At 40.7% G+C, this 12,182-nt stretch overlaps 1 protein-coding gene across 13 annotated transcripts in view; it reads left to right on the top strand.

The window, feature by feature from the left end:
- The window catches only part of ATP2B2 (ATPase plasma membrane Ca2+ transporting 2), a 284,984-nt gene that overhangs the window by 186,428 nt on the left and 86,374 nt on the right, over nucleotides 1–12,182 (top strand). For all 13 annotated transcript variants that reach the window (XM_017737308.1, XM_017737319.1, XM_017737316.1 and 10 more), the window contains one exon: nucleotides 11,392–11,649. In XM_017737308.1, the coding sequence (XP_017592797.1) occupies nucleotides 11,392–11,649 (258 nt within the window). The remainder of the gene's footprint in view (nucleotides 1–11,391; nucleotides 11,650–12,182) is intronic.

The following is a 12,182-nucleotide window of genomic DNA, read 5'->3' as shown; positions in this document are numbered from 1 at the left end:
AATGCTGGGTGGGTAAATCAGAGAGCACTGCAGCCTGGCCTGGCTAATCCCAGCCTGGCAACACCGGCCAAAGGCAAACAAGAGGCAGGAGATGATGAGCAAAGTGACCTGAGGGGGATGCAGGAGGGGGTTTAGTCTGTCCCACTCTCAAAAGCACCATCAGTAAAGCCTCCCTGTCAGACATTCATCAGCCTTACCTTTAAAGGGTTCCAGTGATGGAAATTCTCTGCATTCCCTGGATAATCTGAGTGTCCCTGCACCGAGACATTAATTCCTGCTCTGTGACCTGGGTGTCTCTTGTAAGACTTTAAACATATTGCTGCTTTTGTGTTTTACAAGGATGTAAAGACCAATTTGTGGTGTTTTATTTCCAGCCATATTTTGTCTGCTTGAAGACAGCCTGGTTATAAATACCAGGGAATAGCTGTTTGTGGAGACTTACCCACAAATGGGAATTCCTTTCAATGGGGATTTGAAATTTGAGCAGCACAGCAGTAGTACAGAAGAATGCAAATATTGCATGGAAGCTGACAAAGAGAGCCAAAATGTGATCTTAAAAATGTTTACCTGTTTTTAAAAAAAAAAAAAAAAAAAAAAAAAAAAAAAAAAAATCAAAATTCCCTTGAATCAATGAGAACCCAAAAGCTCTGAAAACACTTTTATTTTCCAAAGTTAATAGCTCATTAAATAAAATAACAATTTAAAATACAGGAATATTGAATGTTTTCTTATCTCATTGTGATTTAAAAATAATTTTTAATTTGGCAGCTTTAAGATACCAATTATTTTTCAAATTTGCAGAATCTTTATGATGTGACTTTTTAAATAGGAAGTATTTCAGGATCAGGTTCTAGGATTATTTTACAGTTGGAGTTGAGACAAACTGTGTCACATCCTAGAGTCTGCCTGTGCTTACAGTTCCTCTCTGCTGGTGGGGTTGAAGTAGAATGAAAAATTATTACCTGGAAAAGAAAAAAAGTTTAAGCACAGAAACAAACCAGAAATACCTTTTTGAGCAGGAAGACACTTTGCATATATGCATATTTTCATGTGTATATATATATATACACACACACATATATCTCTCCTATTAGAAAAGTAACACTTAAAGAAGCAGTTTCAATTTATTTCTGTCTTGCACAAGTTCTGCCTTCTCTCTCGCGGAGATGCTGCTCCTCTTGTCTCAGTTAAGTGTGCATAATTAATATGCAGAAAATATGTAATGTACAGTCTAAATGGAGATTATCCTAATTACCTGCAGCTTTAGCTTGCATTGCATGTATCCATGTGAACATTTTAGTTTAGCATATGCCTCAGAAATCCCATCTCTTCTCTGTCCCCTGTGAGGCTCACATTGCAGGTGTTCTTGGATGTGCATTCAGGGGGGATTTCGTCCCATCCTTTGGGGTGAAATGAAATTGAAAAACACAGTCCAGGACACGTTTCCTTAGCCCAGAGATCTGCACTGTAAAACTGCTTTTATAGGGCCACACTAATGTTACTGGAGCTTTTTGATGCCTTCTGCTGGAAGACAATATGACAGAATTTTAATCTTTTACTGACGTGATTTCTCCCCCCTTGACGCTTTACAGCACGGAGGAATGAAGATGAGAAGTGTAAGGAAAGCAATAAACACTGCAGCTCACGAGGGGCTATCATGGCTGAGCTCTACAAATCTTCCCTATCTCCTCTGGCCGCGTTTTCTCCTTCTCCTGAGCGAGGCAGGGACAGCACCAGGAGCAGCCCAGGTGCTCCAGGACTGGCTCCAAGGGCACTGTGTGGATTTTCTGGCATTGCAGTTTCCCAGCTGGGGTAGTTGTTAAAGCTCCTCAATTGCAGATTTTCTTTATCAGTTCCTTCCCAGCTCTGAACCTCTGAAAACTCTGAATTACGGTGTAGGGACCTGTGAAATCAGTCCCCTTTTCTCAGGAACCTCTCTCTGCAGGGCCTGCAGGTTGGGAAAAGTTGGCAATTTCTCTCTAAATGGTCTGGGGGCGTGAAGTGTGTCAGACATCACCACTCCATCTCCTGCTCCACTTGGGGTTTTAGAAGCTCTGGTGACACATCTGTCAAGATTTCCAGGCAAAGTCAACTGTATTCAGTTTTGTTCTCGCAAATTTTTGGTGGTATTTCTGTTAAACACCCTCAGCTAGAACATCTCGTTTTAAAGCATCCAAAAAACCAAAAACCAAAAAAAAAGAGGAATATTTTTGGAAGCAAGTACATTTCACTTCTATTAGAACACAGTCAAAGAGGGGTGGAACAGCACAAGCATCCATTACTCAGGCAAATGCCACCCCAAAAACCTTCCTCAGTGATTTGCTCTTTTCATCCCTGTGCTTCAGACAGAAAGGGAAGAGGCTCTGTTGATAAGCACAAGACAGACAGCTCTCCATCTGATTATGTCTTTATGAACTATTTCGTGTTCTCTGTCAATGTGAGATGTTTTTCATGGCTCTATTTAAAGCCGAGTGCCCCGATGAGAGCTGCTTTGCTGGGAAGCATTTATTTGTTTGCCCAGGTTTCTGTGTTTCCTGGGGCTCTCAGGGATCTGAGTGGGAGCTGAGGAAGTGCTCAGAGCCTCCTCTCCTTCCAGCTGGATTTTGGAAGTGCTGGAAGTCGTCAGGGATGGCTACATGAGGAATGGGAGCATTCTTCCTGTTTTTAGAACCCAACTGCAGCTTTATCTCTGACGTGGCTGCTTAGCTGGAGCTCCAAACTTAGCAGATTTTCCTGACATTATAGATATTTTTTTTTCTTCACCCATCCATGTTAAATAAGACAACTTTATCCCAGGAGCTGCAGTGTTCCCTCTGCCATTTTTTTTTTTTTTTCTAATAGCAAGGTTAGAATTCGAAATCAAACTTAATTAAACTTTTCCAAGTGAGTAAATGTCAACATATGGACAGCCACTTCCCTGCTAATATCAAGCTAACAGAGATTCTAATTTCTAATTGGTTTTATTCCTAATGATTTGTTTGCATTGGCACAATAGCCTATTCCAAATGTGGTCTTGCACCACGTGATCATGAAAAAAAGGGCACTTCTTTCTCTCCTTCTTCCATTCTGAATTAACCACTGACATTTATTAGTGTTCCATCCAGAATTCTGGGATCACAGCTCCCTACGCTGCTAATTCAATTTAGCCCACACATCTTTCAGACTGAATTTGTGTTTTGCATTGATTTTTTTTTCATAGCTATGACATTTAAACAACATCATCTGAAGGGGATCCCTTATTGGTGCTGTGTGTAATTTGGTTTTTGATGCAGTCAGAACTTAAAGCGCTTTTCTGGGAGAGTCAAAGCAACTGAGTTACCCCCAGGCAGAGTTTCTGGGGGTATCAAGGCTGGCTGCTAAACCAGATTTCTCAATGTATTTTTATTCTGCGTTGGAGCTGAACTGAGGTCTTCCAGCTTTTTTCCATGAAAAAACCTGAGAACAAGAGCCTAAACTGAGCAAAACTATTTAAGCTTAAGACCATGTGCACCTGTTCTGCATTCTTGGAACTGTGACTGAAGTTTGGAGAATTTCATAGCTCTATTTTTATATATCCTGGATAGATACAAAGAAACCTTCAACTTTCACCAGAATTTTCCTTGTGGACATTGATATTTTTATTAAAATGAAAAGTAACGTCAGAACCGATCGTTACTGACAAATGTATTTTTATATTTGATTTATTTTTTGTCACTCTTTCTACAGAGAGAGTTAAATAATATTTAGTATTTGTTTCTTTATGGAACTGTTTGTAGCTCTATCTTTTTGAGAGAAAATCACTGTCACAATTATCCCAGCACAGCCTTCCTGGCATGGACAAAACTCCTGCACTATGGAATTGTCCTGTATTGGGAACCTGAGTTTTTGACTCACAGTCTTAATTTCTTTCAGTTAATCCCCAAATAATTCATTACTGCCAGAATTTAAAAGAAGAACGATTATTTAATTTAACTATTTTGTCTTTCTTTTTCATTTATTTATTTTTTTAGATTCAGTAATGCCTGTGAAGCTGTTTATAGTTGTTTATTATTATGGGGCTAAACATTCCTGTGTAAAAACACTTGTCCTGCAAATCCTTACTGGGCTGCAGAAATTTAAGTGAATGAAATTGCTCTTTTCTAAATGCTTTGATGCAGATACATTGCACTGGTTACTTTAGAATATGCCCATCTTGATTTTTACCATATTCTAAAATGCTTACAGAAGACCTGCTTCTGGATTGAGATTGCATTACAATTTATTAGTAGAAATTGTCTTTTCTGAAGCCTCCCTATCATAAACTTCTTGATTTCCTCCTTTCCTGGCTGGATATCCGGTTAGGCTGTCTGTCTTTAGGATTTTCTCTTTCCCCTATTTTGAACCCATCACATTTGAAATGAGAGAACAAATGAGGTCCTGCTCATCCAGCACTGCCTGGGGTTTTTTGTGTCAATCGATCTTTTTACTGCAATGTGCAGTTTTTTCAATTTTTATTTTGCATTGGTTTTTATTTATTACACTCTGGTGTTGATCCACTGCATCAAACTCTCCATTCTGCAGTGCTCCCCACACCAGGGGAGCTTTGGGACCAAATTCCTGACTGGATCTCAGTGCTGTGGAGGGTTGAGAGAAGTTTAAGACTCGAGCTGGCATCAGTAACAACACATTAAGAACTCATAAAGGGCAAAATGTGCACATTGTGTCATGTGGGACCTGCAGGTTAAATAATTATTTCCTAATGCAAAGTGACCTACATCTGCTTCCTACAACTCTGGGTTGGGCTGCAAAAACTGAAGTCTCCCAGATGCCTTCCCTTCATCAGGGATGTGCAGATCTCTGACCAAACTGGGCTGCTGGTGGTTGTTGCTCATTACACACATTGCCAGGGTGCCAGGCACGACTCAGCTCTCGGCTGGGGATGGCAGGTAACGAGATTGAGAACTTTGGCATGGAATAGAAAATCTTCTCACATATTTTCCAGGAAGAGAGGAAGAGATCCTCCAGAAGTATTAATTCTGTAAGTAGGACTCAGCTAGGACGTGACCTTGCAAGTCAAATGGTTGAATAACTGCACTTGAATCCTTGTTGACAAGCACAGAACAACTTTCCAAGGTCTCATTCCTGCATTTGGAAGCCGTGTTTTACCTTTGGAGTGTGAGGTTATATTTACCAGACATCTCTAGCTCGGAGCAATATAAGTGAAGCTACAACAACCCTATGTCAAGGTTTTCTCTTGCAATCCCTAAGAACAGGACTTGTGATGAAAAATCCCATTTTTTTTTTCCCATCTCTATTTTTTCTGTGGCAACAAAAGGGAATAAAACTGAGTATAAACATGGTAGAAGTAGTTCCTTGGTCCTTTGGTGGAGTGAGGACCCATCCCTTTGCCTGATCTCTCCAAACTGCATTTCTTTGGAGGTGCCAGGCAGAAGGATCTTGCTCGACATATCCCATCCACTGAAGTGGAGGGAGTATTTCAATCAACATTCCTGTGCTCATGAGTGTTTGTGATCAGGCTGAGGAATGTGTGAATATATATATATGCTTGCAGGGCCCCCAGATTTGTTTCCTTGCATATAGATGTCAGAAATGTGTAAATATTTAATAGCAAGCTCTGGAGTTGACAGTTACATAACAAACCCACAGGGACAGCAGCTCTTTGCTTCCCCCTCCCCGCCCCCCTGGAGCCTTTACGTAACAAACCGATGGATCACAGAGCAAGGAGTTCTAGTATTGTGTCCAAAAGTCACTTCTAGTGAATGTAGAAACCCCCTAAACCTCAGTGTTTGTAGTGTAATTTTCTGACACTCCGTAAATCCCTTCTGCAAGGCCGGAAGGAGCGTGGCTTTGGAGAGCGCTGATTGGTGCAGGTAACTTGGAGATGCTTGTCAGGGCTGACTAAACCCTTGGAGAGAGTGAGAGAAAGGCAGAAATTGTTGAATTTCCAGTAATTTCTGCCCCTCTGCCTCAGCTGTGGCTCTGAGGTGACACTGAGGCAGCCCCTCCTGCTCTGCCCTCGTGGGAAGTGATTCAACATCTGCTGATGCCTCGTCACACAGCGCAGGGTTCGGGGCAGGAATGGTGGTGGCAGTGACTCCTGGGACTAACTGTGTGCCAAGACACAACACCACGAGGAATCTGTAGAAATAAATGCTGCGGTGCCTGTTACAGCTTTAAAAGCCTTGTTAAGGAGGGGAATTTACGGTGTTTATTGCATAATTTTTTGGTTATTGGTCCTTTTCTCACACAGCTAAACACATTTGTAAAGTAAGAAACATCAGTGGTGATGTTAGGGACCAGAGCCCTGCTCTGCTGTAACTTAGAGCTGCTCAATTTGCTTTAATAACATCAGTGCTGGAGCTGCAGCCAGGGAAAAACGTTTTTAGAGAAAGCGATTCAATAAAAAGTTTTTATCAGGGGAGCTGTTGTCGTTCTGATGACGAAACCAGTTTGACTGACTAAAAAAATTACCTCTGGGGGTGTTAGGAGATTTTCCTAGGGAATTTAAATGCCACAAGGTATTCTCAGCTTAAAAATAGCAGCGTGTAGGTTGAAATGAGTAGCTGAGGGGTAGGTATGTGCTGTAGGTTGGGATTTAGGAATACAGATGTTCAGAGATTTTTAAAAATGTCCTTTTTCTGATTTAAAAATGACTGTGCTGCAGCTCAGGACCGTATAGTTTGTAATTATATTCATTATGTTATTCAAAGCAGCTTTAAGGATCTCCTGATAAGTCTTTGAAATTTTAAGCAGATATTCTTTTTAGCTGCACTGAGCCTGTGTTCTTCCTTCTGTATCTGTGCAGATTTGGTTGATATTACGAGAATTGTATATTCAAATGGTGTCTGTGCTACTAAAAGCATTCCAGATCCAACAGGACATGAGCCTGGCAAGCTGTCAGGTGATGCTGTCTGGCTTTTTGTGGCTTTTTCCTTTTATTTCCCTTGCTGCCTTTCACCAAGTTGAAATGATTAATAACATCAACCAGATTATTATTTCGTGATGCTTCTTGCTCGCTGTTCCTGTGGTGCTTTAACCTGCTCTTGTGTCTCCTCCTCTCCTTCTTCCCCTTCCCCTTTCACCACAAGCACATTCAGGGCTTTTCTACCACACAGTTCCCTCCCCCTTTAATAACCTGTGCCTTTTTCATCAGCTTTTTCCTTCTAAACCCTTCTATATAATTAGATTCTGCTAATGCAGAGTAGGTTTCTGAGGCCAGTTTTGAGTTTGCTGGCAACGAGGTGCAGCCAGGTGAGTGCCTGGGTGTTTGCTCAGCTCTCCAGGCTCCTGGGCAGGTTTGGAGGCCAGAGCTGCAGTTGCTGCTGAGATGGAACCCCAGCTGCTGCCACTTCAGCCGGGCTCACTACGAGTGATGGGTGGCAGAGCTTTCCTATTCTTTCCTTCCTGAACCCTCCTTGCCTTTGGATTTTTCCTTCCTTTCATCTCCCCTCTATAGAAAACTTTCCAACAGCCTTTGCTGATCTATTTCTGGTCTAGTCTTAAGCTTTAAAAATTCTGTTCTCCTTCCACAGGGTTCTGGTAATGTCCTTTCAGATATTTTATGGGCGTAGTCACCTTGGTCCCCTTTGTGTTTCTGAGTGTTCTTTGAGGCTGTGCTGCCAGGTTCTCCCTCTCCTGGGGAGTTCCAGCTCACCTGGGTGTTCCTTTTGGGATAAACTAATCCATTTTATGGCTTTTTCTGTGCTAAAGGAGCCCCAGCCCTTTACATTCTGGACTTGCAGATAATCTCAGTTTCAAACCCTGCGTGCATTTTCTGTCCTGTGAGGATGAGACTTTGGCCATGACACATGTTCAGAGCTGTGGTAGAAAAGAGCTCCCTATTTTAAATTTATTTACCTCTCTGGAATTGGATTTTCTGACAGGTAGGGCCTCTGTTAAATGTAATTTAAGATGAGAACATCACAATTTGCTGCCTTGGAATAAAACCCTGCTGCAAATCACATCTGCATATTAACAGTTCTTTTGTGATGCTTTTCATTCTGTGCATTTCAATAAAACTCAGGCAGATTTTTGGGTAGCGTTGAGAACCACGTGCTCTCTGGGAAAGCAGAGCAGCAATCTTGTACCTTAACATGCATTTTTTCAAGCTTATTTGAACATTTTTAATAAAAATTAGATGCTTTAAACTCAATTTTGCTACTGAGGTGTACTAATATGGTGTATTTTATGTATTTTATCAGTATTTCTTATGTCCTCCTTATCTGTAAGGTCAATACTTGGTCACTCTGCACTGCAATAAGGATAGATAATATCAGTATAGAGTTAAGCAGTTTGTGGCTTTTCCCCCTATAAACACATAAAATTTCTTCCTGTAAATCCATATAAGTCTTTCTATGATTTCTAGAAAACCATAATGGCAAAAAAACCCCATTAAAAACCCCATTGTTTTTCCTTAAGTATGTAAGAAATCATTAGACAGACTTATACCAATGGAGATGCAGGTTTCCTTCATTTGTTTTCCTATTAAAAAGGAACCCCTCTAAAAGAGTTTGGAAGCAAGAACAACCACAGAGTTCAAGAAAATATTTCTTGACAGATTGGTCATCTCATAAAGGCCAGGCTGCATTTTGAAATCCTGCTTTTAATATTTTTAAAAAATCTGCTCTAAAATCTCGCTGTTGTAAGGAGCAGGCAGGTTTTTCCTGGAGTTTATTCCTATCAAAGGAACATTTTGCATTCGTTCTGCATTCGTTTATGTAGCACTGTCATCCCATCTCCTTTCTGCGGAGTGTAAAACGCAAAGGCAAAATTTTGGGAAATTCTGATGGTCTGATTGACCTCTCAGTGTGTCCCATAGCCTGGGCTGGGAGATCCCCTGTGGTTTTAGAGAGGCCACGCTGAATTTCAACTGTTAAAGACTCAAAAATCCAAAAAGCAACTCACCATTTCCTCCACCCCTCTGAAAGACTTCAGGTTTTGATAAGGTCTAGCAATTAATTTCTCTGCTCCTAGAATTCCTTCCTCCCTTCAAACACCTCTGCTCCGCCTGAAGTTATCTTTGTCAAATGAAATGAACACAAAAAAAAGTTAAATGCCTTTAAAATTTTGTTGTTTTCATTGAGCTGTGGAGAATTTTCTCAGGATTTTAAGTTGTAAACATGATTTTTTATTCAGTGTGGAAGCTTGTCATATTTAGGGACACTTTCCAAGAGCTTGATCTAAGTTCAATCTGTTTCCTGTAGATTTTCTTTCATTCTTACAAACAATTTTTTTTCAGCTGAAATAAAATAAATATTTCAGCTGAAAAGTGGATTGTTTTATTTGATTTTACTTGAGGTATCTACAGGTAATTCCTTTTATCTTAACCATAACATCTTGTATTATTTGCATGCTCCGTGGTACCATTTATGTGAATGTGGAGATCAGTTCTGACAGCACAAACACAAAATTAATTTCACTGATCCAGTCAAGGAATATTTTTATTTTTCACCTGATTTTGCTTAATCAAGATGTATTTTTTTACTGAAGTCTTGGAAGTATTACTCTGCAGCAGCTCTTTGTAATTTTGTATAAGCTGCACTAAATTTCCACTCTTGAAAAGGAAATAAAATCAGTGTTTCACTGTGGCTACACCAGGCCACGTTTATTTTGTGAGAAATAAGGGAGGAGGTTTGCCCTTAAAAAACTAAAATATTCATCATACTTAATTCTAAGTCAAATCTAATGAAAAAGGAATTCTGGTGTTATATCTGCTGAAACAGAATTCCTTGCATTAGGAAACCATTTAATACAAGCAGGACAAGAGTGAATTTGCTGGTTTGGAAAAGGAATTTAAAATCAAACGCAGCCCAATTAAGAAGATTAAGGCTAAACAGAGCAAAAATCATCAGTCCTTCCCAAAATCCCCGTTCTGCTGAAGGAGGAAGTTACAGGGTTGGTTTCTGAGTTGCATTTGTGGCTGGTGATGAGCAGCTTAAGGTACTGAAGTTAAAAAAGGTTTTTTAATTTCTTCCTTGAGTGCTATACAAGTGGTTTTAGGAAGGTTCTTGTGCTGAAGGTTCAGGAGGGCCATGAGTGGAAGCACATCCCTGCCCTTGGGAGCAGCCTTTGCCTTTCCCTTAAGAGGTCTCAATGTAAATTACAGAGAACTTGGTAAAAACTCCCTTTATTTTCATTTTCTTCCTCTCTTAGTGGCTGTTCAGTCTCATCTTTCTTCCTTTGACTTTTGGTAGTTTTGTTATTGTTCACATGCAGGAGTAATTACTCAGCTGGTTAATGAATTATGATGCTCCTGTTTGTAATTTAGAAATAGAAATCACATTGGTTGTTAATTCCCTCTAGTGACAGGTGACGAATAAACCAAAATTAAAGTGCAGTCAGAGGTGGAAGCAAATTTGCTGAACCCCCTGGTAGCTGGGTAAGATGGAAAAGTGATGTCAAATTCCTGCCTGGTCCCATTCTTCATGGAAAACAGAAAAAGTTCTTCCTAGGTCACTCAGGAGAGGGGGCTCAGGCTGGGTTCTCCTCTCCCATCACTTGGGATATCTCTGGAATGTGACTCTGGAATGTGTCCTTGGCTGCCCAGTATTTCTCCCAGGTGCTCTTTCACTAAGAAGGAGATCTATTTGTCAGTTTTATTTGGTGAATACTATCTAGGAAGTCTATTTGAATTTTAATTGCATCCAATTTTGAGATAGATAATGAGCAGATATATATAAAGTAATTCAGAATTAACAGCTCAGAATAGAGTCATTCTCTTAACACTGTTTTACCTGTGGCAGGAATAATGTACTTGCAGTTCTAGAAGCATCCCACTGTATTTCTCTGTGGGGAAGATTGCTGAATTAATATCAGGGAGCTTTTTTCACTCAGTGTTCCTTAATACATTCATTATCAAATTGAAGCACTGATAAACTCAGTTCACGCCAGTAATTTTTTTTAACAACTGTTCCCCATAAGTGTGCTTAGCTGAGAACATTTAGAAATTGTGTTGAAAATTGTTTTAAAAAATTGTGTCAAAAATTGTTTAATTTAAACTGGCAGGTTGTTAATGTTAATTTAATGCCATTGTTTTGCATTGATTAATGTCATTCATTGTTTTAGTGCTTCTTGTCACTTTAAATAAATTCTGCAAGTTCTTGGTGGCTCGGGTGAAGCTCTGAGCCCTTCTATCACATAACAGAATTGTTGCTTTCTCTTCCTCATTGTTTAGTTCAGGTTCACCAAGGATGGATTGCTCAGTAGAAAAATTAAAAGAACTAAGATTTCTGTTGATTTATTTCTTTTCTCTTTTCCACAGACCTCTTTATTTGTCTTTTTCCTCCACTCTGCTGCGTTTCATTAGCAGGCAGTGCTTGGAAAAGCAGCTCCATTCCCTCACCTCGTCATGTCACAGCAAGTTTTATTTCTTGTGATAAACCCCACCTAAACTGGTCCTTAATGTCTCTGCAGGGTGTGGTACTGCAACAGGAGGAGCTGAGGATGAGGGTGAGGCCGAAGCTGGCTGGATTGAAGGTGCTGCCATCCTCCTGTCTGTCATCTGTGTTGTCCTTGTCACTGCCTTCAACGACTGGAGCAAGGAGAAGCAGTTCCGGGGGCTGCAGAGCCGCATCGAGCAGGAGCAGAAGTTCACCGTGGTGCGGGGGGGACAGGTCATCCAAATCCCCGTGGCAGAGATCGTGGTTGGGGACATTGCCCAGGTGAAATACGGTGAGTGCATGACCTAGAGAGCCTTTGTTGACTCTCCTGGGTCTTCCCAGCAGGATGGACACAATTACTGGAAGGGATGGAAAAGGCAGGAGTGTGTGATTGTCCTTGGCCATGGTGAGGTGCCAAACTGGGCTCTCAGGGCAAAAGGAGAACCTGCTGTAAAACTGCATTAGCAAATCAATTTTATTGGTGTAAACTTCTTTCACTGACCAGGGCAAGAACAGTTCATACAAAGGGAATTCTCTATCATGGAGGATTGCGTTATTCAGATTCTTTTTTTTTTTTAATTTCTGTCCAGTTAGGGATAAGAGGAAGTATTTTTAAATGTTGTGTAGAAGGGAATTGGGCCTCTGTGCTCACCTCACAAGTTGCTTCAGATCCAGGTGGATCCCCCAGACCAGGTGTCTGATAATCCCATGCCATAGGGAAAGCCGTGTGCTCCACTGGAGTGGAAGACTCCTGCAGGAACTCTGTTTTGGGAGTTCCAGCAATATCCCTGTTCCATCAGCCATCACGTTTCTCCAGGACTTACC

Source organism: Corvus brachyrhynchos, unplaced genomic scaffold (genome assembly GCF_000691975.1).
Source record: "Corvus brachyrhynchos isolate BGI_N302 unplaced genomic scaffold, ASM69197v1 scaffold266, whole genome shotgun sequence".
Taxonomy (NCBI): domain Eukaryota; kingdom Metazoa; phylum Chordata; class Aves; order Passeriformes; family Corvidae; genus Corvus; species Corvus brachyrhynchos.
The sequence above is the reverse complement of the archived record's forward strand: the minus strand, read 5'-3'. Positions and strand labels throughout refer to the sequence as shown.